The 27,925-nt window shown below is 39.0% G+C and overlaps 1 protein-coding gene across 1 annotated transcript; it reads left to right on the plus strand.

The window, feature by feature from the left end:
* The first annotated feature begins 2,926 nt into the window (after positions 1 to 2,926).
* EIF4H (eukaryotic translation initiation factor 4H) lies at positions 2,927 to 27,691 on the plus strand. The gene is made up of 7 exons (XM_034420842.2): positions 2,927 to 3,127; positions 15,855 to 16,039; positions 17,724 to 17,788; positions 17,889 to 17,988; positions 21,215 to 21,280; positions 23,997 to 24,146; positions 25,642 to 27,691. Exons 1-7 carry the CDS (start codon positions 3,069 to 3,071, stop codon positions 25,776 to 25,778), a joined length of 762 nt encoding a protein of 253 aa, XP_034276733.1. The 5' UTR covers positions 2,927 to 3,068; the 3' UTR covers positions 25,779 to 27,691.
* The last annotated feature ends 234 nt before the right edge of the window (positions 27,692 to 27,925 follow it).

The raw sequence follows: 27,925 nt of genomic DNA on the forward strand, positions 1-27,925 counted from the left end.
GCATCTACATGGAGGGAAGTATGCAGTGGGGTACCCCAAGGCTCTGTTTTAGGCCCAGTACTCTTCAACATCTTCATCAATGATTTGGACGAGGGGATAGATGGGGAACTCATCAAATTTGCAGATGACACCAAGCTGGCAGGAATAGCCAACACTCCAGAAGATAGGCTTAAGATACAAAAGGATCTTGATAGACTTGAACATTGGATGCTATCTAACAAAATGAAATTCAATGGTGAAAAAAGTAAGGTTCTACATTTAGGCAAGAAAAACAAAATGCACAGGTACAGTATATGTGGTACCTCGCTCAATTGTAGTAATTGTGAGAGGGATCTTGGAGTCCTAGTGGACAACCATTTAAATATAAGCCAGCAGTGTGCAGCAGCTGCCAAAAAAGCCAACACAGTTCTAGGCTGCATAAACAGAGGGATAGAATCAAGATCACATGAAGTGTTAATACCACTTTATAATGCCTTTGTAAGGCCACACTTGGAATACTGCATCCAGTTTTGGTTGCCACAATGTAAAAAAGAAGTGGAGGCTCTAGAAAGAGTGCAGAGAAAAGCAACAAAGAGGATTAGGGGATTGGAGGCTAAAACATATGAAGAATGGTTGCAGGAACTGGGTATGTCTAATTTAATTAAAAGAAGGACAAGGGGTGACATGATAGCAGTGTTCCAATATCTCAGGGATTGCCACAAAGAGGGAGTCAAGCTACTCTCCAAAGCACCTGAGGGCAGGACAAGAAGCAATGGGTGGAAACTAATCAAGGAGAGAAGCAACTTAGAACTAAGGAGAAATTTCCTGACAGTTAGAACAATTAATCAGTGGAACAACTTGCCTCCAGAAGTTGTGAATGCTCAACACTGGAAGTTTTTAAGAAGTTATTGGATAACCATTTGTCTGAAGTGGTGTAGGGTTTCCTGCCTAGGCAGGGGGTTCCAACTCTGTTATTCTGTTAAATACAGTAGTAAGTTTTGAAACAAAAGTTCTGTAGCATTTATCTGAATTTTCCCTGGATTCCTGCAAATTCTAGACTGTCCCTAATTCTGCCTTTTTTCATAAAAGGATGACATATTTTATGTCTCCTTCAGAGAGAGGGATTAGGATATCTGTGCAGGTAGTCGTCAACTAGGAAACTAGCTTCCAATTTATTCATCTAGTTTCCGTCAAAGAATCTTGAGAAAAAGGTGCAATTTAAAAAAATCATTTATGAATGGTATATAGGTAGTCTTTGACTTATGACCACAATTGAGCCCAAAATTTCTGTTGCTAAGTGAGACAGTTAAGTGAGTTTTGTTCCATTTTACAACCTTTCTTGTCACAGTTGTTTAGTGAATCACTGCAGTTGTTAAGTTAGTAACACAATTGTTAAGTGAATCTGGCTTCCCCATTGACCTAGCTTGTCAGATTGCAAAAGGTGATCACATGACCCCAGGACACTGCACCCATCATAAATATGAATCAGTTGCCAAGCGTCTGAATTTTGATCATGTGGCCATGGGGATGCTGCCACAATCTAAGTGTGAAAAACAGTCACGAGTCACTTTTTTCAATGCCGTTGTAATTTTGAACGGTCACTAACTGAACTATTTTAAGTCCAGGACTACCAGTGTGTATGCCAAAGAGCATTACCTCATAAAATCATAAGCTTGGAAGAGGCCATGGAGATCTTTTAGTTCAAACCCCAACCCCAGGCAATTTATTTTTGGTTATTTATTAATTACATTTATATACCTACCCATATCACAAAACAATAAAAATATTTTAAAAAAATTTAAAATATTAAAAAAATCATTATTAAAAAGAAAATTATTTTTAAAACATTGTATACAAACCACACTGAGAGGGTAAAAATATCAATCACAATAGAGCCATCTCAGAACGTCTCTCATTCCCTGGGACTCCCAAGCCTGCTGACATATTCAGGGCTTGAGGGACTTTTAAAACAATAGCAGGTATCCTCCAATCATCCCAGATAAATGGCTTTAATTGTTGATAACCTGAGCAATGGGCAAATAGCCCCACAAGATTCTGCTGAAAACAAGACATGGAATTGGCCTGCATTAAAAGAAATCCTAAGGTTTGTTGGAAAAGGACAATACTTCTGTGCCACAATCCTGAGAAACATTCTTAAATCCAGCTATTGTTGTCCACTTTGACTGACAGCAGGATTTCAGGGACTAAGATATTTCTCCCATCCTTCTGAACTTTAGATGTCACTTCATATGCAAAACTAAGGTATACTCTCAAACCTGCTTAACTGAAGATCGGACAAAAGAACAAATACATAAAATACAGTGACAGTGAGAGCACACTATTTTTTTCAAGCCAACAGGGTAAACATGTTTTGTGTATAATTTTGGTGAGTGGTGGTTTTCTTTTTCCCTTTTCCCTTTTCCATCACATTTTTAGTGAAGTTATTTCTTTACTATATTGAAGTCATCCCTATGTTGAATTTTCCTCATTTTTAATGATGAAAACAGGAGGTATGTTTTATGAATAAGAGAAGGCAACAATATAGCATAGAACAATGGCAACACACAACTAGAAGTAATCAGAGACAGTTCAGTAACATACGCAATTCCTATCTCTTGATCTTGTGCATGTGCATTTTAAACTGGGGAAACGAGACACTTTATCGAAAATGTGCTTTATTGGCCCATGATTGGCAAAAATAAATAAATAAATACGTCGCTCCCTTTCCTTCCCCCCCACCTCTGTCTACACCGCTTTCTAAATTAGATCAGGTAACTGGGGAAAGCTTACACCCGACCTCAAGCCCCAACATGTGCTCTGCCTCTCCACGCCTTGGGTGATTTTCAAAATGAAAACCTCTTCCTGTCTCATGAGGTTACTTATGCCTCACTCTCTTTTTCCCATCGCTTTTCAATCAGGCAACGCCGAGGGCACTCCCGCCGCCGTCCGCAACGCGCAGGCGCAGGGAGACGATCGACTTCAGGCGGCGCGACGGGCAGCCCCTCCGTTTGGCCCGCTATATAAACGGCGCGGGGTCCTGCAGCGCGCGCTCGCGCTCGTGGGAGGCTGAGGCGGCAGGAGCGGCAGCAATGGCGGATTTCGATGCTTATGACGACCAGGCCTATAGTAGCTTCGGGGGCGGCCGCGGGTGAGAGGGACTGGGGCGGGCAACCGGGAAACGTAGGAGACGGCCGTTCTTCCGGCCAAAGGATGAGGAGATGTACTTTTTCTCGGGCACCGAGGCTGAGGGGGAGACATGGGCGACCTCGCCCCCCGATGGGGAGGGAGCGACGCGGGGAGACGGGATTGTGATGTGAGGAGAAGAGGGACAAGGCCGAGCGGATTTGTTGCGAAGACTAGTGTGTGTTTCGATTAGGAACGAGTAACCTCTGCAAAAGGACTGGAAGGTTAAAAATACGAGGCAAGCGGGAAAACCCTTTTGGCTTTTAAAGTTTACGAACAAGCGGGTTGGAAGAGGGTCCTGAGAAGGGAAAACTTGGTAATGTCCAGGAGGAGAACGATGGCCATAGTCTTAACACATAGTCTTAACAGTAACTTTCATTGTGGATGAGTCGTCGCCTGACAAAACAGGTAAATTAGCAAGAGTGTCTGTAAGGCAGTCTAACCCAACGCCTCTAGTTGTGTTATGCCTTCAACTCGCTTAATCGCCAGCTAAGGGTGTCTTGTGCTTTATGGAAATCGTGGCAATTAAAAACCAGCATACCTGGAGAGCAACAATTTGGGTGGATGGTTCTTTAGGCTAAATAAGTAACAGAGTTGGAAGGGACCTTGGAGGTCATCTAGTCCAGCAGTCACCAACTGGTGGTCCGTGGACCACTGGTGGTCTGTGACATCTAGTCCAGCAGTCACCAACTGGTGGTCCGTGAGAAAATTTTGGTGGTCCGCAGAAAAATTATTTGCATTTTTTATATTGCAAGGGTCCTCAAACTACGACCCCTGCAATGAATGCTTGTATTGCTGCAGAAAGTCTTCCCCTTCGGGGTCTTTTTGTGCAGGTCGGAGGGGGGCAGAAATTCTGACTTGGGTTCTGCTTCAGCCTCCTGGTGCAGGGCTTTGGGCGAAGGCTGGAGGGAAGCGCCAGAGGGCCTCGTTCCAGTGGGACTGCATCATGGCCTGAAACTGGCTGACCATCTCAGCCCGCTGAGCCTCCAGGTGCTGGTACCTGGCCTTGTGCTCCCGCAGGTCTTCCCTCTGCTTGGAAAGCCTATGCTCGTAGTCCTCAGTGAGGTGCTTCTGCTGAGCCTCCTTCTTGGTCAGATCCAATTTGAACTGAGCCAGCTGTTTTGCCAACTCTTTCTCATGGTTGCTGCTTAGCTTCAACAACTGCTTCCTGTTGGGGCCCTAAGGAGCCCGGGCGAGCAGGTGAGGAGTGGTTAGAAGGGGAGGGGTGAGTAGAGGCTGGTGAGGCGCCCCTCAATGTGAGTGACATCAAGTTGGCCATGCCCACCCAGTCACATGACTACCTAGCCATGCCTGCCCAGCCAGTCATTAGGCAGATCATATTAGTGGTCCGCGGGATTTAAAATTATGAATTTAGTGGTCCCTGAGGTCCAAAAGGTTGGGGACCCCTGGTCTAGTCCAACCCCCTGCTCACGCAGGAAGATCTATACTAGGGATTCGAATCGCCAAACTGTTCTGATCGACAAGCTGAGTGTCTGAGCCACTGAGCCATGCTTGTGGAGAGAAGTTCATTTAAAACATCTTGGTGCAGTGTTGAACATTAGAAGGGTGGCATGAAAAAGAAAGAGGCTTGTTTTTTCAAGGGGCTTTTGAATAGTGTTAGGAAGTGAATGACCATTCATTTGTTCTTTTAAGCCCTATTCCTTAATAAGTATGAATGGATAGTCAACTTTGTGCTCAAAGAATGGGACCTCATCCTTCAAATAATTAAGAGGAGTGTGATGGGAAGCTGAACAAGTGAAGGGGGCAGGAGAAAGAATTTGGGGCCTTTGAGTGAGAAGGGTTATTAGTACAGTGATGTATGTAACTCACTTTTTGATTGTGAATCTGAAGAAAATCAAAGTGCATAATGGAAGATGCTTGTGATATAAAATTAAGGCACCAGGCTATAAACCAGGAGATTGTAAATTCTAATCCTGCCTTAGGCATGAAAGTCAACTATAGGTGACGTAGGGCCAGTCCCTCAATCACATCCCAACCCATCTGACGGTGATTATTGTGGAGAAAATAAGAGGAAGGAATATTAGGCATCTTAGGCATCTTGAGTTATTTATAAGAATAATAAAGGTGGAAAATAATATGCCATAACATGCAGAGGTCAACATCTGTAAGCCTATTTTGTGATGACTGATATATAAAGATTGGAATGTAAGAGAAGTAAAAGATGTATTAACAAATGAAAGAAAAACAGTTATGTTTATGAAACTTGAAGAGTGGGAAGTTACTGAAAATGATTTGAACTTGTGCATATTTGATTAATACACAGAACAAAATTAACCTGTAGATTTGATTTTAAATGAAAGATATAAGGAAGTGCTGTATAGATTGTTGGTGCATTTGAAATTAAAAATTCATACATTAGTGGCAGCTGAATATTACATTCTAGTGACCAGTGATACTGTAATAATTGACCATCAAAAGGTTTTTGAAAAATTGTATGCCATCCTGAATTGATGCAATTCAAAAGGTAAAATTATTCTGCTAGGTGACATGAATAGACTGGAGAAAGTTTAGAAAATGATCCAAGACTAAATGAAAATATTTACTATTTGGTAAGTAACTAGAATTAAAGGTTTTTTTTATTAAAATACATGGTCTATATTTATTAAATCTGTACATACAAATATATAGAATTGGGTTAAGAAAAGTATGATGGCTTTATTTGGTATGGAACAGCCAGAGAATCAAAGAAAATACAAGAAAGATGAGATGATTTGAATGTGCTATAGACCATATATTAATAGCATCAAAAGTGGAACCTGGGGGAAAAGTACATGGAAGAAAAAGAAATGAACGGAAGGAGGTAAGGGAAGAATGCCAATATAAAAGTTAAGTCCTATATGAAGAAGTATTTGAAAGTAATCTCCCAGCTCAATAGAGATTGAATCAAAGGAAAGGCCATGTGGAAGCTGCCTGAGTGAAAGAATTATGTTCCAGACCATCATAAACATGTTTGGAGTTATGCTAATAGGATTTCTACAAAAATTGGAGAAATATATAATTTGTACAGAGAGAAAATGATAACTCAGAAAATGGTAGTCATAGTCAGCCAGGAACAGTTAAATTTGGTGGGAGAAAATGTAAAGAAATTTTGATGGGATTTTTTTTTAATAGAGTGAAAAAAGGAGCTCAGAGCAGAGTGAATTGGATGAAAGATGAAAATGATATCTGAAAATGCTGAAAGAGTATTTTGGAGATTTCTATAGGAATGATAGTGATATGTGGAAGAGTGGTGTTGAAATAAATCCTATAAATATCTAAAAAAGAATAATGAAATGAAAGTCATAAATCCTGTAAGAATGTTGAAAAATATTAAAGTTGATGATGTAATTGGAGAAATAGATGAGCTTTGCTTATAAACTGGACATGAAACTTAGGTTATTTGAAATGTTTATGTGCTGTCAAGTTGGTGTCAACTCTTCACAGTCACACAAATATTTTCTATAACAGTCTGTCCCTAACCTGTTCTATCAGGTCTTCCAGTGGTAGCAAGACCTAATGTAAATAATTAAATGAATAGGCTTGAATTATGCAATGTTTTGCATGAATATGAAATAAGAGCAACAAAGAGCGTAAGAGTAAATGGGAATGGTTCGACATGGAGCAGAACATAAGAAAAAGATGTATGGTATCTCCCTGTCTAACATCTTTATGAATACATGTATAAAGAATACTTCTGACGTCATTAAAGGTGTGTTGGTTAGGGTGTGAATATGCAAGTTTATATGCAGATGATGCTGTGTTGTTGGCTGCGAATCTGAATTAATTGAAATGCATGTTAGATACATTCATGATGCCATGAGGAGTATGGACCTGAAAATCAACTCATCAAAGACTCAGATGGCTGTGTTTTACTGAAAAAATTAGAGAAAATAGAGAAGTTGCTCACCCCCAGACTGCCTATCATTTTGGTTTTTAAGTTTGCATTTTTCTATTCATTTTTTTCTAATTTTAATTGTTTTAACTTATATTGTAAGCTGCCCAGATTTGCTGTATCAGTGAGATGAGCAGCATAGAAATCAAATAAATAAGAATGAACATTTGCAAGTTATACGTATATGTTAAAAATGAGTGCAAGTATATGAACTTTGTACTTTGATAGAATGCTTATTAGAGATAGAAACAGGGAAATTTTAAAATGTACAAATGCTAGAACAGTGGTGAGTATGTGATCTGTTGTAAGGAATACATATTTTAGCAGAACATAAGAAACTCGAATGTAGTAGGAATGTACTTGAGGTGTGTATAAGGCACATCAGGTTATGGGTGTCAACTGAACAAAAGTGACTTTTCTTAACTGCTTTTCTACAGTTTGCATAATTTTGGATATGTAAGTATGAGAAGATAAGATGAACCTTTTGGAAATGTACTTGGACTAATGAAATAAAGTGTCATTTTGTCTTTTATAAAAGAAGATTTAAAGATCAATAGAATTCTCAACAAGGTCAAATCTTAGCAATTTGTATAGATTTGACCTTGTTATTGGGAATTCTATTGATCAGGAAGATTTTCCTAGTAAACAGACATTTTTGTTTGGTAAAACCATTAAATAAATATTTGCTACTACTCAGAAGGTAAACATAGTGCATTATAAATCAATTAAAATTAGTTAATTGTTAATGTTTTTTCCTAAAACATGAAATTTTCATAAAACGGAATGATAATCTAACAAAAGTATTAAGATGTATTAATAGTAAGAAATGAGCCTAAAACCTCATCTTAGATTTGATTACATTACTTACCCTTAAGCAATAATTTAATAATGTTTTGTTTTTTTTAAATCAGCTTACCTTGAATTTTCCTAATAGTTTTACTTTTGGCATATGATTTCAGTGTAAGCTTGTGCATCTTGTGTGTTTGATCCAAAAAAAATACCGTAAGTGTAAGTGAAGTAAGATTCACATCTTACTTCAGTGATTCATTATAAGGTAGTATATTAGTCTCAAGATTAATTCTTTGGGAAGGAAATATTTTAATCAGGAATTTATTAATCTGTAGCACAAGGCAAATCACTGTCCTTTGACTTTAAGAAAAGATTCAGGATTATATTTGCATGTATAGAAAGTAAAAAGGACTAGGATAAACCTGGTATCAGTAACAAAATGGCTAAGAAGTGCCATTGTATTCTTTGGTAGGAATAGTAATTTTTGTTATTGTTTACAAGTAATCCTTAGCTCACTATAACAATTGGGATTGGAATTCCTGTTGCTAAGCAACACAGTTGTTAAAGTACATCATTGTCCATGTTGCTTAATCACAACTATTTTGGCAGTCCTGATTGCTGTCATTAAACAAGGACTGCCATTATATGAGAACTTCACTTGAGCGCAACTTGGGACTTCCTCCTGATTTCCCATTGACTTTGTGGGAAACTGGCAAGAAATGTTGGAAATTGCAGTTGTATGACTGAGGCTCACTACAATGTAATTATGTGACTACAGGGACATTGCAACAGGCAGAAATATGAGGACCCATCGTAAGTTTCATTCAGTGCCATTGTAACTTTGTATGGTCACTGAATGAATGGTCGTAACCCAAGAACTAGCTGTAGTTTTAAGTAACTACGTATCTTCCAAATCATTTGGCATTTGTTTTAACATGTTGGATGGATGATAGAGATGATATTAAAGGTAACTTCAGAGATTCTGAGCTAGTCCTTTTAGTTTTCTATGTCTTTATAGTTGGTCATTAGTCCAATGTGCAATTTGGGGATTTGCAACTCCTGTTTAATGTCTATGGAGCTTCTTAGGTCATCCAGGTCATGGTTGTCCCAAAGGTGCTTTTTCAGGAGGTAGTTGAACTTCCTTGTTTTTCTTTGAAAACTTTTCGCTTCTCATCCAAGAAGCTTCTTCAGCTCTGACTGGATGATGGGGAATGGAAGGATTTATATTACTTACAATCATCTGGTCATTTGCATTGTTTTAGTTGAGGCCACTTGGAGGTTTATCTGTGTCCTCAGGGTCACCTGAGTAGTGCAATGGGTGTGGAGCCTTCTTGGAACTGCTGAAGGACTGTTGTGGAGCTGTGCTTTTCTGCAGGATATTTTCTGCCCTGCGTCCCTTCACTGTTGGAACACAGGTGCAAGGCTATTGGGAATGAGTCAATGCTGTCTTCATTTGAAACTGAAGTGTAAATGGTTCCTGTAGTCTGCAATTTTTCTGGAAATCTGTTCATACTCTCACACTATTCGAAGGGTGTTCATCCTAAAGTGCATAGCTAAATGTCTATGGAGATTCTCAATCATCCAGGTCCTGGTTGTCCCAAAGATGCCTTTTCAAAGAAAAACAAAGTCCAGTTACCTCTTGAAAAGGCACCTTTGGGACAACTCTTGTTTAAGGAACAGTGGCAGCTATGACCAGGAGGGCTTTTGCTCCAGTTGCATTTTTCCTGGACCTCTCATAGTCACCATGCTTTAATTACCTCCTGGTGAATTATTTGCAATGTACTCTACCCAAAATTGCCCTGGAAAACCAAGTAGAAAATATAGCTGGTTTGTAATGCAGCAGCATGAGCAATTTCAGGTGCTGCTTAATCTATGATACATCCCTGTTCTGTGAGCTGCATTGGTTGGCAATATGTTTCTGGGTTCAGTTCAAGTTGGTGGTGGTCATTTATGAAGTTTTCCATGGCATGGGGCCAGATTATTTGCAGGCCAACCTCTCTTTGTTCACGTCTATTCATCAAGGCAGACAGAAAAGTCATGTTACTAGTCCTGCCCATTAAAAAGTGCCACCTATCAAAACCCAGGAAGAAAGCCTTTATTGCCATGGCACCAGTCTTATGCATTATCTCTCCAGAAGTCAGATTGGCCCAACTATATTGATCTTTCACAAGGCTTAGAAGATGTGGCAATGTCCCCAGCATGGGGATTGAAGTGTTGATTGGAACATTTGAAATAATTGAATTGATGATTATTTTTTATCCCGACAGCTGGTTGTCTATTTTGTACATTTTGGTGTTTTCTGCTGTTTTGTTTTTTGTTTTGTTTTTTTTTTAATTTCTGGTTAACTACTCTGAGTCACTTGTTTGAGATGGGCAGCCATATAAATTGAATAAAATAAATTATAACTATTTTATTGACTAAGAAGCAAAGCATATCTATCCTCCCCTGAAATTTTCTATCAAGAGATTAAAGAAACTTGTGAATCCGTAGGATAAAGCAATAACTTTCATATATAAAATAAATAAGAATGGGGACTGTAACAAAGGATTTGGAATCAGAATTGTTGTTCCCTAAATTTTTTATATAAAAAGTAAAATTAAAGATTGCTGGTAAATAAAGACTATTTTTGTAGTGTAGAAGTAGTTTAAGAAACTAAGTAACAGTTCATATTTCTGTGAATTTGGTGATGCTGAGATTCTTTTTCCTCATTCCATGTTGCTTTCCAAAAAGGCCTTTGGCACTTATTTAGATCAAATACTTGATACATATAAGAGGTTATGTGTATCTTCTTGGATGTTTGCTACCTATAATTTTCTCCCAATTTTTGCCAACTGGCCAGATCATTTAGAGTCTAAATCAGTATTGATCATGATTTCTCAAAAATTCTTTTCCCACAACACCTGGTCATTTATAACAATTGAGCAGAAGAAGGAAAGAAGATGAAACAAGAGTGAACAAGATTTCCTTTGAGAATAGGGTGGCAGGCTTATATTTGATTCCAAGGATGTAACATAATTTCAGAATGTTGTTTTTGTTGAATAATGGAGTAGTAATAATTGTTTGTCTTTTGAGTTTACTTTCAGTTCATGAATTTGTCAAATGATGAGAAAGGAATTGGATCAGCTTGATAAGGCCTAGTAAATGAAACACTGATTGTTTATATACCATAAAATTAGTGTTAGTGCTTGGTGACCACGTAGATAGATTTTCTACAGGATGATCTACCATAATCTGATCTTTTCCATCTTGCAACAGGGCATCTATCACCACCATATATGAGTCCATGCACTTAGTGCTGGTTATTTTCTTTTTTTTCCCCTTCTATCTTTTTACCATCATAGTCTTCAAACAGAGCTAGATCTTTGCATAATGCGCCCCAAATACAATAATTTAAGATGGATCTTTTGTTCCTCAGATGACTGCGTAGGTGAAAATTTTCCATTTTAGGCAAAATTTAATGAGCTGCAGTACCTATTCCAGATTTCTTTTAGTAATTCCTGGGAACAAACAAAATCAATATCCACATTATCCTGTTGTTATTTCACAGTTAAGTTCCCTTTATTTTTATAGGAGAATTTCAAAATTAGTTATAATTAACTCACCTTTATTAACGCTTGAGTTCATATAGTTAACTGTACTCATAATGTTTTTATTATTGGTGCCAAGATTGTATTGGGAATTGTAAGTATATTTCAGCCATCTTATTTCTTTGGGAGATTGTGAACTACTAGAAGATAGGGCATACAAGAAGCTCTTGCTTAAGGACCAGAGAGTGCTTCAATTTTTTCCACCTGCTTAATCTTCCCCTCATCTCTGTCCTATACCATCCTATATCCCTGCTGTCCCCAGCTGATCTTTGCTGTCTTCTTCCCATTGTTTAGCCCTTCGTGAGGCATCTGTGTCAGTTCTGGGTGCACATCAGCAATGAAGGAAGAAGATGGTGAAGATCATCTGGGGCAGCAGTGGTGTAAGACAGAGTATGAGGCAATGAAAGGCAGAGTGGCCAAAAGGGCAGAGAAAGGGGCAAGCTACGGGGAAGGGGGGGAGTTGAAGTGGAGGCAAGTGTGGCAGGGAAGAAAAAAGCATGACAACAGAGACTACCAGAATTGCTGTCACTAAGTGGTGCAGTTCTATCATGTTTCAACTAATGACTACTTTGTTTAGTGATGGAAATTATGGCCCCAATTCAAGTTATTAAGCAAGGACTATTTGTATGAGTATTGGGATGAGATTTGGAGAGAGTTATCTTTGCTTCTTTTTAATCAGTTTACATTTGAAGATAATTTTGACCTGAAAAAAATTTTTTTACCCCATTGACAAGCATATCTCAAACTTAGTTGGAAACGAAATGACATGGGCACCATTTATTGTTTCTGTGAGGCAATTCTATAATCAATATGCCACCACTTAAAAAACCCTATTGGTGCCTATCACATTGCAAATAACCTACAGGTAAGATTGCAAGAAAGTTTTCTCAGGTGCTTTTACTTCATATATGAAATATTGTGTGATTTTCTAGACAACTTAATCATGTTAATGCAGGTGAAAAGAAACTTAGGATGCACAATATTAGGAATGATCAAATGATTTATTAGTTTTATTAGTGTGTTTTATTAGTGTATGTTCAGGTCCCACCTGGAGAAGTTTCCTTTTTTTACCTTCATCCAACATTATTCTTACAAAACACTAATTTTGTTCTCATGTAGTAGTATTTCTTTAAAATTTAAGTAGCATTTACAATGGCAGAATATATCATAGGAACATTATCCTGTAATTATTTTTGGGATTTGGTCATCTATTGTGGTTCTTGAATCTTTTATTTTTTTTAAAGACTGCAGGCAGCTAACCTTTGTGTAACTAGGCAAGTAAGGAATACCATATTTGTACTCTTTTAACAGAAACAAAATGATGGCTCATGAAATAATAGCAGTCAGTCATTACATTATATAGAGACTAGAGAAGGGATGTACATATACAAGTGCATATCTTTCTCTCAGGTTATATATGATAGGGTTCTGTTTATAATAATTCAGATATAGTTCAAAAACTGCCTAGCAGAGCAACACCGACATATGATCAAAGGCAGCCATGTTAATATGTCTTTCTTTTATATTTTGAGGAATATTGAGCCTGTTCACTATTCAAGTAGAGCCGCCTAAACTTTATTTGAGTCTAGATGATGAACAATTAGCACAGAAGTGGCCTTGACAAAAGTTCTTGTATTTCTTTTATTTGGTGAATCAGAAATCCTTGATGGTCTAATCACAAACCATATGGAAGTGTATCAGTAGCTTTGACTATTTCTGTTCTAAAATATATATAAAATAACATGTAGCTAGCATGTCATGTTTTAACTGCCTGCCTGTCAGCAACTTGGTCATGAACTCCCAACTGACAGAACCAGATGGTCAGTCTACCTTGTCATTCCAAATACCTTTCACAATGATGGATTTCTGCACTCTTCACTCCTAACTCCTAGCCTGTTAGATTAGTTAATAAAGTGAATGCTGTCACTTTGTTTCAGAATAAAATCATTCTATAGCAGTCAGGGTGGATTTGATTTAAATCGAGTTGATTTAAATCACAATTTAAATCATGATTTAAATCACTAGTAAAAAGGCTTGATTTAAATCAACTCGATTTAAATCATAATTTTTAAAGAGCAACTGTCATCTCTGCTACTCCTTTGATCCACTGTTGACTCACCGATAGTCCCAGTGTTGCAGAATATACAGCCTCATGCTACATAACTAAGCTCCACTTCATGCTGAATAAACTAAATTATTTATGTATCTTAAATAGAAAACTATCTTACAATAGATTTTTACCCCAAAAGTTTTTTATTAAAATAAATTCGATAAAAATCAAAAAAAAATCCGATTTAAATCAAAAAAATCTGATTTTTTTAAAAAAAATTTAAAAAATCATTGATTTTTATCCACCCTGATAGCAATAGCAATAAGACTTACTCCGTTTTCCCCAAAATAAGACATCCCCTGATAATAAGCCCAATTGGGGTTTTGAGCACATGGCAATAAGGCCAAGCACTTATTTCAGGGTTCAAAGAAATATGAGACAGGGTCTTATTTTCAGGGAAACACGGTATATACCACTTCACAGTGCTTTATAGCCCTCTCTAAGCAGTTTACAGAGTCAGCATATTGCCCCCAACAATCTGGCTCCTCATTTTACCCACCTCGGAAGGATGGAAGGCCTTGAGCTTTGAGCCAGTGGGAGCTGGCAGTCAGCTGAATTAGCCTGCAGTACTGCATTCTAACCACTGCGCCACCACAGTATTTATATCACTCGCATTTTGTTGAGTATCCCATATGTTTTTGATCCACTCTTGAATCAACTTAGTTGAAAATGCATAAAGCATCTTGGATGTTGAGGGCACTTCAAGGCATATTATGTCCACAGTGGCATTGTTTATCACTAACTCTATTTTCTCAGGTTTTTTCTTTTCTTTTTCCTGCATGAAAAATTAATAGGAAATGAATGCTTTACTTTAAATTTTAGAACTGGAATAGCCATTGGAAGAAATGCAGCCCAAACTCCTAGAATGTCTTCCCTATACCGTTTTCTTCAGATGAACTACTTTTAGTCTTGCTCAAGTCATTCTCCAAGATAATTCTTAAAGAATTCTTATGTCATTATTAATGACAGCCATTCAGGCATTTGGAGACCTTTCTTTTCTCTAAACTACATTACTCTAAACTAAACTTAAAAGCTATTTCAGCTTTTTGCAGGATTTCAGCCATTTAGAGACTTTTCACTGACAACCTCTTCTGGATGTGCTAGATTTGTGAGACTTCTTTTCATGACTGCCAAGATTGGAAATAGTATTTTACTATCAGTCCTTTCCATGCTTAATTGTGAATTAATTCAGTAAATATGCATAGAGGTATAGCTACATACTGAGTTAAGCAATATGCATAGAAGAATACTTTCAAAACTTAGGGATACTCTTGAGATGTTGCTCATCCATTGCAGGAACTTTGTTGTAGATTCTGAGTGTTGTTTTCTTTCGGTGATTACACTTGGTGTTAGAAAGAACTGCTCAAGTTCTTAAACCTGAGACAAGTGGCCTTACTAAGTGTGTGTGTGAGAGACAGAATGTGGTTTTATGTTTGTACATGAATGTGAGCTGCTCTGGAGGTCTTTCTCTGCTCTAAGGTCCTGGAAATAAATGCATCTGTAAATATAATCCTTCCCATAAATCACTCCAGAGTGCACTCTGAAATGTGCTGTGCCTTTTTCTCTGACTAATATAGCAAGTAGAAACTTATGAACTGTTCACAGTTGCTGATCTTTATTGGAAGTTCAGGAAATTTATTTGAGAAACTTTGCAGGAATCACAGGTGTTCTATCAAGGCATTTAATCATCCTCAGAAAATCTCTAAGGCTGCATTTTACTGCATTTTACTAAGGCTCCATACGCTGCTCAGTGAATAGTTATATTTTCGAAAATGTTGTACAGAGTGCTATCATTTGCATCGACCACAGCTGTAGGCAAGAAGATGATATTGTTAAGACTATATTTAATTCCAAGGGTTAGAAGAAGATGCATATTTCAAAACCTTAATTTTTTACATTAGCCTTGGCCAATGAATATAAGAAACATAAGTGATAAAAAGGATGCCTTAAGCCTCTGTGGTGATTTTATTCCTAAAGTAAGGGGGAAACATTGAAAATTGTCTGATTTGGGGGAAGTGTTTTGAGCGGTGCATGTGTGCTGTAACCCCCTGCAAAGTTTAAGGCAGTAACTTTGCTCTTTAAAACCTTACCAAAATAAGTGGTCTGGCTTTATACTGATGTACATTTTTAGACTTTAGGAATTGTTAATGAGATGCTTGGGGATCTGCAAGCCACAGATTACCTCTACCTGGTTTCAAGGTTAGCCGCTTGATGCAAAAGTGCTTCTCCATATCTGAGTTTTCTAAGTGTGCTATAGCTGCTACTCCCACAGGGAGCACTCAGGTGTGAATTATAATCCTACCCTTGTCAACAGGTCTCGTGGCAGTTCCGCCATTGGTGCACGTAAACAGAAAGAACTTCCAACAGAGCCCCCCTTTACAGCATACGTTGGTAACCTCCCCTTCAACACAGTTCAAGGAGATATTGATAACATCTTTAATAATCTCAAGATAAGAAGTGTGCGACTAGTCAGAGACAAAGAGACAGATAAATTTAAAGGTAGGTGGTTTTATATCTCCCGTTTATCATAAAGTTTTGGAGTTATGGTAGCTATTTCTTTGTAGAGCAAAGGTGAGATTGAGTGTGCCTTCGTGTGCATGTGTATATGTGTTTGGGCTGAGGACCATTTTTTGTATTTCTGTGGTAAGTCAGAAAGCACATTCCAAAGAGTGGATGGGCGGGGGGGAGTCAAAATCTAAGTTCATAATAATGTAAATTATAATGTAGTTTTAATGTTTAGATATAGAAAATAAAATCACTTCCATGTATTTAATAACTTTTTTTTTTTTTGCCAAATTAAAGAAAGCAATTGTCTGTATCTTTAAAGGGATTCTGGGGGCCACTACCATAGCATTAGAATTATGCCAACCTTTGTACTTTGTACTTATTTTAAATATTTCATAATTGAATGATACAGATAAATGTACATTGTGGTAGCTACATAACTCGAGTTGGACCAGGGGGATGTGTGATCTATCAGCCAGCATCTCCAGGGAAAACCTTAATGCTGGTAGCATAGATTGTGATCTTTAGGGAGAAAACCTCATGCAGCTCTTCCCAAAATAACCCATTGAAGACAAAGATGCTGATTGATCACAGAAAATGCCTGCTGCAGGAGTGAAGAAGGGCTTATGTAAAGTAAAGGTGTGACCAGCTGAAACCCTTAATAGGAATAAGCAACATAAACCAGGTTTTCCTGCATGTCCAGCCATCTATACTTGCTAATAAAAATTTATGTATTTTGGTGAAGGTGTTGGACTAAGAGCAAGGAGACATGGGTTCTTTGTCTACCTGTAGGCACAGAAGCTCACTGGTGACTTTAGATCATTTAGATGTCACTCAGCCCAACCTACATCACAAGATTGTTGTGGGGACACACAACATTTTCAGGAAAATAAACAAGCTGTAGAGAACATAAACAGCCTAACAGTTTTACCCCAATACATATGTTCCCTACTTTTAAACTTAACTATAAATACACACACATTCAGTAGTAGCTGCTTATCTTATTTATGTAAGAAGACTTAACAAAGGGCTTCTCATCTTACCTGTAAGAAAAATTTATGAAGGAACAAATTTAAAGTATGCAGAATTTTTTGATCTTAAAATAGCTGTTTCAAATACAAAACAGCTGTTTTTATCTTATTAAATGTATCCTATCATTGTTTCCTATAAGTTTTACTGAAACTGATCTTGAAACATTCCAAATATAAAACATTTTGTATCCCTCTAGAACAAGTATTTTTATGTTTCTTTTTTTCTATAATCTGTTATTTCAAATCAGGAAGTTGAATTATTAGGTGACCGAACTAAAGGAGCCAAATCAGTTTTATGAGAATGGTAAACTAATGATCATACGTGCACACCTAGTTTCCAGTGCCAAAATGACAGCGGTTTTCCTGATTGTATTTATGTGTATATACATTCATTCACACCCTTTTGAGTCAGTCTTGAGTTCTGGTGACTGCCTGGATAATTCCACGGAGCTTTCTTGACAACATTTCAAAGAAGTTAATCATAACCTTTTTTCTACACTGGGGAGTGACTGATCCAAATTTACTCAGCTAGCTTTGTGCCTAAGATGGGACAACAACTCACAGTCTTAATGTTTCTAGCCTGGCACCTTATCTACACCAGACTGGCTCTCACATATATTTATATTTATTTATTTGTTACATTTCAGGATTTTGTTATGTAGAGTTTGATGAAGTTGAGTCACTTAAAGAAGCTCTGATGTTTGATGGAGCAGTAAGTATAATACTCTTGTGAAATGTAGTTTGAAAAGATGTAGCCACTTTTATCTGTAACCTACTTCAGGAACAATTTCTTTTTTTATTCAACCCAACAGGTTTTTGGCGACCGGTCGCTCCGAGTGGACATAGCTGAAGGCAGGAAACAAGACAAAGGTGGCTTCGGTTTCAGAAAAGGTGGCGGTCCAGATGACAGAGGTGACGTCCTGCATGGCTGTTCTTACGCACTGCAAATTGGAATGGTTGTATTAATGCCACCTTAAGCAGGCATGTCTTTGTGTGTAGCATTAAGTGTCAGCAGTGCACGCTGGCAATCTTCTGGCTTTTATGGAAGATAGAATACAGGAAATGATCTAAAATGCAGCCTCAGAGTCAGATAATTTCATACCGTTAAGGAAATATTAGCAACTGGATGCCCTACAAAAAAATAATCTCATGAAATTTCAACAATCCCTACCCTTCACAAGACAACTGGGTGTCCTTACATGAAATCTTGAAATACATGAGCCGTTGTTTTTTTAAAAAATACAATGCTTCCCCTCAGCAATGGTTTAGAGGATGATGAACATCCTGGAATCTAGGAATATTTTATTGCTAATAAGAACTTCAAGGGAGGAACTTCCAAGCAGACTGAAAGAAGTGACAAAGTGAACATAGTGTAGATTAATTAAACTAAAAATATTAAGTTCACAGTTATCTTTGATCCAATAGTGATAAAGGAGGCAAGTTACAGAATGTGATATTGCAAAGCACTGTCAGATCAGTGATAGAGTACTGGATTCAGATAGTCCTTGGCCAAGTCTCACTATGGGCACGGTTTTGCTGAGAACTGTAATTTTTTTTTTTTTTGACAAAACCATTGTAAAACACGGTCATGTGACTGCAGGATGTGGCAAAACAGTCAAAGTGGCCCAGGTGCTGAGTTTGGTCATGTGACCACGTGGGAGGGGACAACTATCAGAACATCAAATCTGGGTCACAAGTAGCCCTCCTCTCCCCTCCCCAATAGGTCTGTTAATAACTTCAAAAGGTCACTAACTGACCAGTCATAAGTGGAATTCTAATTAATAGGCTTCAGTTACTTTAAATGTAATTCTAGCTAAACATTAGGAAGATATATATTGTATGTATTATATATTGTATTGTAAAGAATATATATTGTATGTTGAACAGTGGAAAAGCTTGCTAGAGATTGTTGGAGGTTCTTAAGCAAAAGCAATCATTCCTGTAACAGAACTTTCTAAAAGTACGGAAAATTCTTTTTCCTCCAATCCATGCCAATTTGGATGCAAAATTCAGAGAAGAAACAAAATATCCCAAGTTTTCCGGAACATTCTGTTCCTGAAATTGTAGGTCTTTGTACATGTGCAGACATTACCCTAGATATGTAGGCACAATTAGTTTCCTATGTCTAGAATTGAACCGAGTAGCTTCTGAGGGCCCTTTCTGATCTGTGATTCTTTGGAATTTGAGCTGTGCTTCACTTTGGGTTCCAAAAAGGCACTGCAGATATGCTGGTAAAAGACTCCAATTCTTGTGTACTATGTTCACAGCCTGCATACCCTGAAGCATCTTTTTGGAATCACTTTGAAGTGGACAATGCTATGAATCGGTAGGCTGGTTGTCCTCCTTACTGTTCAAGCTCATGTGTTATTGGAGTTAGTTTGGAAACCTGTAAAAAAATCAGGTTTTTGATCTGGATGTAGATTTACCTATATTTTGTCTCCACAAAAGAGGATTTAATGTTTCTTCCTCTTTCTTTATGTACTTTCTTTTGCTGGAAGGCAAATATAAGTATGTTACTGTTTAATAGAACTTTTAGGTCTGATGATTGGTTATCAAAAGCATTTCTTGGGTCTAATAAATAGTACATACAAGTGTCAGTTATCTATACATGATAATTACTTTTGAAGATAAGGCTGACACGGCATATATTGAGATTCTAAAATGGAAATGAGCAGGTAAATGATCTCTGAGTGAACAAATTAACCTCTGAACTTCCTTGAACAATTGCCAAGCTGTTCCAAAATAGTCTGCTAATGCCCCTGTCTCTTTTGTTCCAAGGCAGACTTGAGATCCCAGGGCAGCATGTACCCCCTGGAATCGCCTCTAGCACAACTGCCAAAAAATAGTGGCATTTTTCTGTACCACTGTGAAGCGGGAAACATAAATTAAGTGATTAGTTGGTTAGAACAGTGGTCCCCAACCCCCGGTCCGCGGACCGGTGCCGGGCCGTGGAGTACCTGGCACCGGGCCGCGCAGCGGCCGGGGGACATGAACGCTGCAGCGCAAAGGCTCCTGGGCCGTGCGCAAAAGCTCCTGGGCCGTGCGCAAAAGCTCCTGGGCCGTGCGCAAAGGCTCCAGGGAAGAGAGCCCCGCGCAGGTACGCACGTGTGGCCCAAAGCCCCCACCCCTGCGCGCGCTCAGCGGGCCACGGTAAAATTATCAAAGGCTGATTGGTCCGCGGCGATAAAAAGGTTGGGGACCACTGGGTTAGAAGACCTCCAAGATCCCTTCCAACTCTGTTGTTTTGTATAACTCTAAAATAGTTTAACACAGGGGAAGTTTTTAGGGAAAAAAATAAATCCATTTCCCCTGAAAATCTAAGAGGTTTGATCTTGCTTAAGCAAAAACCATTCAAAGATTTTCTTGCCTTGTTCTAAAGAGCTGCAATCCTACCCATCCAGATCAGAAGACTCCACATATTAATCAAATCCATATGGGTTCTGCCAGATGGGAAAATTTACAAGGTTGGGCTTTTCTAACAGGATTCCAAGTCTGTTGTCTTGTAGTAAAAAGGCAGCAGCAACATGAATTCCAAGGCTCTTCTCTGTACTAAGTGATCAGTTGCATTACCATGTTCTTGAAATCATGGATTCAGTGTAGTGCTGAACTATTTGTGGTTGACAGCACTGTAAAATAAAAGGGAATGGGTTTATTTGGCAATGTGCTCATTTCTTGGGCTTGCTAATACTGTACTTCATACATTGATGATGAGGCTTAATACTCCAAGATACCACATCAGCAGCTGATTAACTGGCTATATGAGTTTTGCAGAAAAAGGCCTCACTTTCCATCTTCATAACGTAGTGTATTTAATAATTGTAAATATTTGCAGCTTAACTCACAAACATGAAATAAACTTTCTTTAAACTTTGATTTTCTGGGGATGCTAGCTCATCATACATTTTCTTAATTGAGGCTTGAATTACACCTGGATATTCTCCCTTCTTTGACAATCCTTCCCCAGATTTTCAGATATCAATTCCACCTCTGATCTAGCCACATTCCCCTACAGAATACGGTTGCCAGATTTTAATTGGATTGTACTGATTTAAAATAGGGGGATTTCTGACCAGTGGATGCGGAACCTTCTAGAACTTCCCGCCTTCCCCATTGACCCATGCTTGCAATTTCTTTTTAGGCATGGGCGGAGGTCTGCGGGAATTGAGAGGCGGTGGATGGGATTCCAGAGATGACTTCAGTGCTGGTAGCAGTATTTCTTTCTCTCTCTCTCCTCTCTCTCTCCCTCCCTCCATATCTCTCTCTCTCTCTCTCTCTCTCTCTCTCTCTCTCTCTCTCTCAAATATTATTGAATTGTTTTTTTTCAAATCTCTTGACGACCCCCCCCCCCACATCCTGTTACTTTCTATTTGTCTTCAGATGTTAAGGCCAATAGGATGGAATTTAAAATATCACTTCCATTTTTTAAGAATATGGCAGTCATCTCTCTTGTATGTATTCAACTTTTGTGGAAACATTTGGTGTATATAGCTAGGCACAGAGATCTAAGAATATTGGAGTTGGAATCCTTGAAGGCTAAGTATATAAATACATTGGGTTTGAATGTAAGAATGGTTTCTTGTGTCTTGAATTGTTTTCAAAAGAACACCTGGCTTGATTTGGATTGTAAAGTTAGTTTACTTTATTGTCATTGCACCTCGTACAACGAAATTAAAGACCATCTTCAGGGTACATTATGACTATAAAAATAAAACACAAACACACATCCTTCACATTCTGTACAATTGAATTGAAAACCCCTGATATTGCATTAATATTGCACTATGCAGTAGAATTCAATATAGTTACTGCTCTGGGATAGAAGCTGTTGTTTTTATTATCCTGTATCATCTGCCAGATGGTAATAGTTCAAAAAAAGGGGTGCCCAGGATGAGATGGATCTTTAAGAATGTTTTGAACTTTCTTAAGGCAGCGGGAGCTATAAAGGTCTTCCAAAGAGGGGAGAGGGCAACCAGTGATCCTATGGACAATGATGTTAACCCTCTGGAGCGCTGTCCTATCTGCCACTGTGCAATTGGCAAACCATACACAAGTGCAGTAAGTTAAAATACTCTCTATGGTGCAGCGGTAGAAGGTCACCAGCAGTTTTTCATTCAGTTGTTGTTTTACTGAGAAGTCTCAGGTAGTATAATCTCTGCTGGGCCCTTTTGACCAGTGCTGCAATGTGAGTGCCTCAGGCCAGGTCCTCTTTTATGATAACACCCAGAAACGTAAAACTACTCCACTCGGTCTCCATTGATAAGCAAGGGCTGGATATCTGATCTATTCCTTCAATAGTCCACTATAAGCTCCTTTGTCTTATTGATGTTAAGGACCAAGTTATTGTCTCCAAACCATGAAAACAATGAAAGTTCTAAATTATTCCATTTTACCACCAGCAGAACAAGTGGTTCATCTGTCTTCCTTTCCTTAGGATATATCAGCAGTTCCCAGTCCTGTAACTAAAGATAACCAAAGATAGCTTCTTTGGCCACCCCCTCCTTTGAAAGCATGCTCACCTTCTAATCCAGCTGGTCTTTACTTATTTATTCAATTTCTGTAGCTGCCCATCTCAGCCAGGTGACTCTGGGTAGCATACAGTTCTTACAATTTTAACAAAATGGGGTAAGAACACTGTTTTTTTCCTCCAGCAATACGTGTTAACAACAGGGAAGAAAGGCCCATGCATCGTAGATTTATTTAAGTCTGATGTACAGAACTGCTTCAGCTGGGTATGCTCCGTGAGCCAAGCAGAAATGTCCTCAAGGAGGAGTTGTATACTTTTACTGCTCTTTATCACTATCTAAAACGAACTTGGGAAATGTTTTCATATAATGCAAACTCTAAATTGTTCCCATTTTACAGAAAGGGGATTTAATATGTTGTGTTTGTGGAGGAGGTTGGCAGGAATCTAGATAATGGGCTACGCCGCAGAGGAATAAGAGGCTGAAAATACAGCCTCTTATTGCTCTGCTATACAGTACAGATTGTGTGTTCAGATGTTTCATTCTCTCCATCCTGATGAAATTGGGTTTTTTTTTGCCCTTCCCCATTTATTTTCTTTTTTTTTTTATCATCACTTATATTAATTCTAATTCTTCTTCAAGTCAGATTGAGATTTTCAATATCATCAGTCTGTCGATGGTGGTAGGTTACCCTTGCATCCTAATTAATATTTAGCTAGAATAGGGGCTGGCCATTAGTAGTTCATGGGACATTTCTTCAGTTAAAAATGCATCTAAACAATAGCACCAAGAAGTAGACTGTTACCAGAAAGGAAGCTTTACTTCAGAAAATTCAACCTTGAAATTTATCAGAAGGCAGGAATCCTGGTTCGATTGTTGCAGTCAGAAATCATAACCTTCAGTTTGTGAAGTTTGTGGACTTCTGCTCCCCTTGCTATATTCAACCTCACAACATCTGTATTCTAAGCACATCCTTTCTTTTATCAGGAAATTTAGCGGATCGGTACTGAGAATCATAAAAGCAAAACTAGTAATAAAATTGTATGGCACAACTAAGAAAAATAGCAACACTAATACATCCACAATCCTGTAATTGTACAATTGTCCTGGTGCCATAAAAGTCACATCTCTCACAGCAAAAGATAAGCAGTGATGGGACCTTATAGAACAAATGGAGGCGCTGCCAAAAGTGGGGGGGGGAATTTTGGGGGGGGGAGATATGTTCATACTCTGCTTGTATTATGGCCCTCCCCTCGCCGAACTGATAGAAATTTATATAGGCCTTGGTTCACTCTCTTTCTGGTGGGTTGTCAATACATGTCTGTGTCTTAGGGAGTTAAAAACTAGCTGGCTTTTAGAATGCTGCTCTTCAGGATGTTTGGATGGCCTGGAAAAATCCTTCCATGAGCAAAGTTTTCCCTGGAGCAGAGATACTAAATGCTATATTCTCTTTGATAGGTTTCAGAGATGATGACTTCCTAGGAGGCAGAGGTAGAACACGTCCTGGAGATCGACGAGGAGGTGCCCCACCCATGGGGGGCACAGGTCGTTTCAGGGATGGTCCACCAATGCGTGGGTCTTCTATGGATTTTCGAGAGCCAACAGAAGGTAAGATGTCTTCCTTTCTCCCCTGTCCCAGATAAAAAACCAACAGTTATTCAGATGTTGCTGAATTCTAAATTGTAACATCACACTGGTGTCACCCCAGATAATATGGGCTTGTGGTGCCATATACTGGGTTTTATAGCACATCTGGAGCACCACAGGTTTCTTGCCCTGTATTATGGCAAAATGAGATAGCTAATTCTCAGCCCAGTTTTGTAGCCTACATTACTTAGGTGCTGTAATACAGTACAGGACTGTGCATTGCATGAATTCCATTTTCAGTACTTAAAAGGAAGCCCAGTGTGAGTCCCACATCCAACTACAGGTTTTAGATATTATAGGAGGATAGCCGCCGTAATCATTGATAGCGAAAAGTCACAAGGAGCTGGCTAGACGGGGGAAAACTTTCTGACATTGCCTGAGACCTTTTGATGTATGCTAGTTTAGTTCAGATCTCTAATGTGTTGAAGCTATAGCTCACAAAAATTATGCCTTTTAATAAAATTTGCTAGTCAGAAAAGTTAATATGAGACTTCTTATGGTTTCCATTATAGATTTGTGTACCTTGGGCCATGCTATGTGACTCTTCTAATAGTTGACTCATGGTAGAAGTCATAAGGTGTTGGGTGGGTAGGTGGGTGGAGGATGCATGCATGCATGGATGGATGGGTGGGTAGATAGGTACTTGATTTTTAACAACTTTAGGTACTGTCCAGCTCACTCTCAGAGTGACTCTGATTCCTTTACTATCCCTGGTTTTACTTTTTGTGCACCCCAGATCTATTCTAGTAGATTGAGGGAAATTCTGGGGTCACTTCTGAGGATTTATAGAGGGAGGAAAAAAGTCAATTCCCCTAAAATCTGATGCTCCCTGTATTGTCTTCTGCCTGAGCAGATCTGTCCTGTTGAAACTGCAGTAGTGCCTTCTAGTGATGCAAACATATAACTTTGTCATTCAGGCAGGGTTGTAACCCAGGTAATGCTTCCTTTCCCAGCCTGGAGTCCTCCAGATATTTTGGATCATTCTGTAAACTCCCATTCTGGCTGAGAGTTCTGAGAATCGGTCCAGTACATCTGGAGAGCACCATGTTAAGCAATAATGGATGAGGGAAGTTTTCTTTAACCAGATGTCCTCCAAGCTGTGATGGGATGTAGTCTAAATAGCTAGACAGCTAGAAACTGAGAGAGACAAGAATGGATTACATGGATAATTGCCACTGTGGATGACACCTTCTGCTTTCATACTGATTTAGTTTGGAAAGTGGTTGGGTTTTAGGGTGGCAGCTATGTTCTCCCGATCCCACTTGTAATGGAATAGGCAAACTATTGTTGCATGAAATACCTTGCATGAAAGCCCTTCCAGAGTTGCAGGATATCCATAATAAGCACTGTTATCCATAATCCATAATAAGGACTGTAGTTCGTCCATAACTCAGGTTGAGAAAAAAGCCATGTCACCTCTCAGCTTAATCTCCTCCTCTTCTTTTTCTTTTGGCAGAGGAAAGAGCCCAGAGGCCCAGACTTCAGCTCAAGCCCCGGACAGTCGCTACGCCCCTCAATCAAGTAGCCAATCCCAATTCTGCCATCTTTGGTGGAGCCAAGCCAAGGGAGGAAATAGTAAAGGAGCATGACTGAGGGCACTCAGGGGGCAAGAGTGGGGGAAACGGGATTGAGGGAGGGGCTGGGTGGGGGTGGGAGGAAACGCAAGACAGCCCAGAGTGTCTCACTGAGCTCAGAACATTAACCCTGCAGCCACCATTCCTACCATCTGACACTTGTCCTCCTTGAAACCGAAATGGAAAACAAAACAAAACAAACCAGAGCTTGTGAATGCATGTCAGCTGTTAACAAGTGGTTTTTAGCACATTTTTGGCTTCGCTGTATGTAGTGCCTGCATTCTCTTAAGTTCCCCAGCCCCAGACTTCCCTCGTTCCAGGCTCAGGGCTGGCTTCCAGCCGACAGAGCACCTCTTCCACAGTGGCTTTCTTTAATCCAAGGTGCTTCTTCCCCCTTTTCTTCGTTTCTGACTCTCTCTCTCTTCTTCCCAGACATCTGAGTCAGACTCCAGACCTGCTTACCTTGTTTCCCTCTGCCTTCTACAGTGCTTCTTTGTCGGCGGCATGTTCAGCCATCCCCAGTGACCCTCGACTCAAAAGAGTCCTGCCCAAGTGAAAATGTTGCAAAAAAAAAAAAAAAACAAGCTCCTGCAACACAGAATTTAAGCCACTGGGCACTTTGGAATAAATCCAAAGTCAGTTTCTTCTGGGATAGTTTAAAATGTAAACTGCAGCAAGAGCAAGAGATGCCCTCTGCTCTGGGCCTCACTGGCACTGTGCAGGGCTCTGCCTGGAGCAGAAGTTATGTGTCTGCATCAGAGTCTGGCATGAAAAATGCAATTTGATGCATTCTTGACTTGGCCTGTGTCATTCCCACTAGTGCTTAGAGGTTGGTGCTGTTGACATTTGTGCCAACTCTGTAGCACCCAGGACTTCCTTCCAACATATTCTGCATTTTATTTTATTTTTTCCACAGAATTGCTAATGGCTTTCTAACTAATTTCTTAAATAAAGTTTTTTTTTTCTCCCTTTGGGAGGTTGGAGGCGCTTTGTTTTGAATGAAATGGTGTCTTAACTTCGCCATGACAGCATTTTGATTCTTTCAGTATGTTTTGTGCTTTTCCTGTTTAGCTCCTCCAATAAGCAGAGGGGAGAGCACCACTTTATACAGTTTCAACCGGCATCTTAACAGCACGGAGGCCTAGCAAACTGAGCGGCTGACAAATGTTCGTTCCCCTTGCGTCTCTGTGTGAATAAATTCTGCTGGAAAAAGCTGGATGCAGCAAGTAACCTAGAAGGAAAGAAGCACTAAACAGTGATGTAAACTTGAAGAGAAGTTTGTCGCCTGCTCAGCTGTTCAGTTTGTAGGATTCGTGGCTCAGTCTGGGCAGAGTGGGAATACCTGCAGTGCCTGACTTCAGTGCTCACATATCTTATTTGTAGCTTTGATACAAATAACAGGATAGAAACTGGCAGGTATTGGAGGCTTTCTCTTTTCTTGGGCTTTCCCTCCTTTTAAATGCTAAATCTTGTCCAATTTGTAAAAAAAACCAGGTCTTTCAGTTTGCAAAATTAATTAGACTTCCAAGAGCAGCTTTTATTTGGATATAAATAAAATGATTGGCAAAGATCTTCATGATTTACAAAAGAGCAAATGTTTCTTTTCCTGACCTCCTTGTAATTTGAGCATATTTTTGAGAATAAGAACCATTTGTTTAACACTAACTTTCTTTAAGACATGCACTGTGGTTATGTTCTAAACAAAAATCCACCCAATAATCTCGCTTCCACTGTAAGTAAGGAAGAACCAAGATTTTAAGAGCAAAAAACAAGATTTCTCCATGCAAGGCTCACTCAAGTCGATCCATTTGATTTTTAAATGTGTAAAGAGAAATTTCCAAACACTTAACACATTCTGCTTCATGACAAAGTAAATTTATGGATATGGTATTTTGTGAATGATCTTTTAAATAAAGAAAACATTAAGTAATATTTAAGGCTGGTCTGTGTTGAAGTTTGTTGGCAATTTTGGGACAGAAGAGCTAGCTTTTACCAACAGATTTCTTCAGTTTTCAGACTGGGTGTAATGTGGAGTGCTTTGGAGGGTTGCGTAAGGGTGCCAGTTCCATTGCTAGCTTCTGAATTTTTGTGAAGTATTCATTCTTGCAGCCCTCACATGTGTAACTTTCTTTATCCTCTCTCTTACTTTTGTACATTGGGAAAGGA

The sequence above is a fragment of the Pantherophis guttatus genome, chromosome 1 (assembly GCF_059756535.1).
Source record: "Pantherophis guttatus breed Tessera chromosome 1, ASM5975653v1, whole genome shotgun sequence".
Classification (NCBI taxonomy): domain Eukaryota; kingdom Metazoa; phylum Chordata; class Lepidosauria; order Squamata; family Colubridae; genus Pantherophis; species Pantherophis guttatus.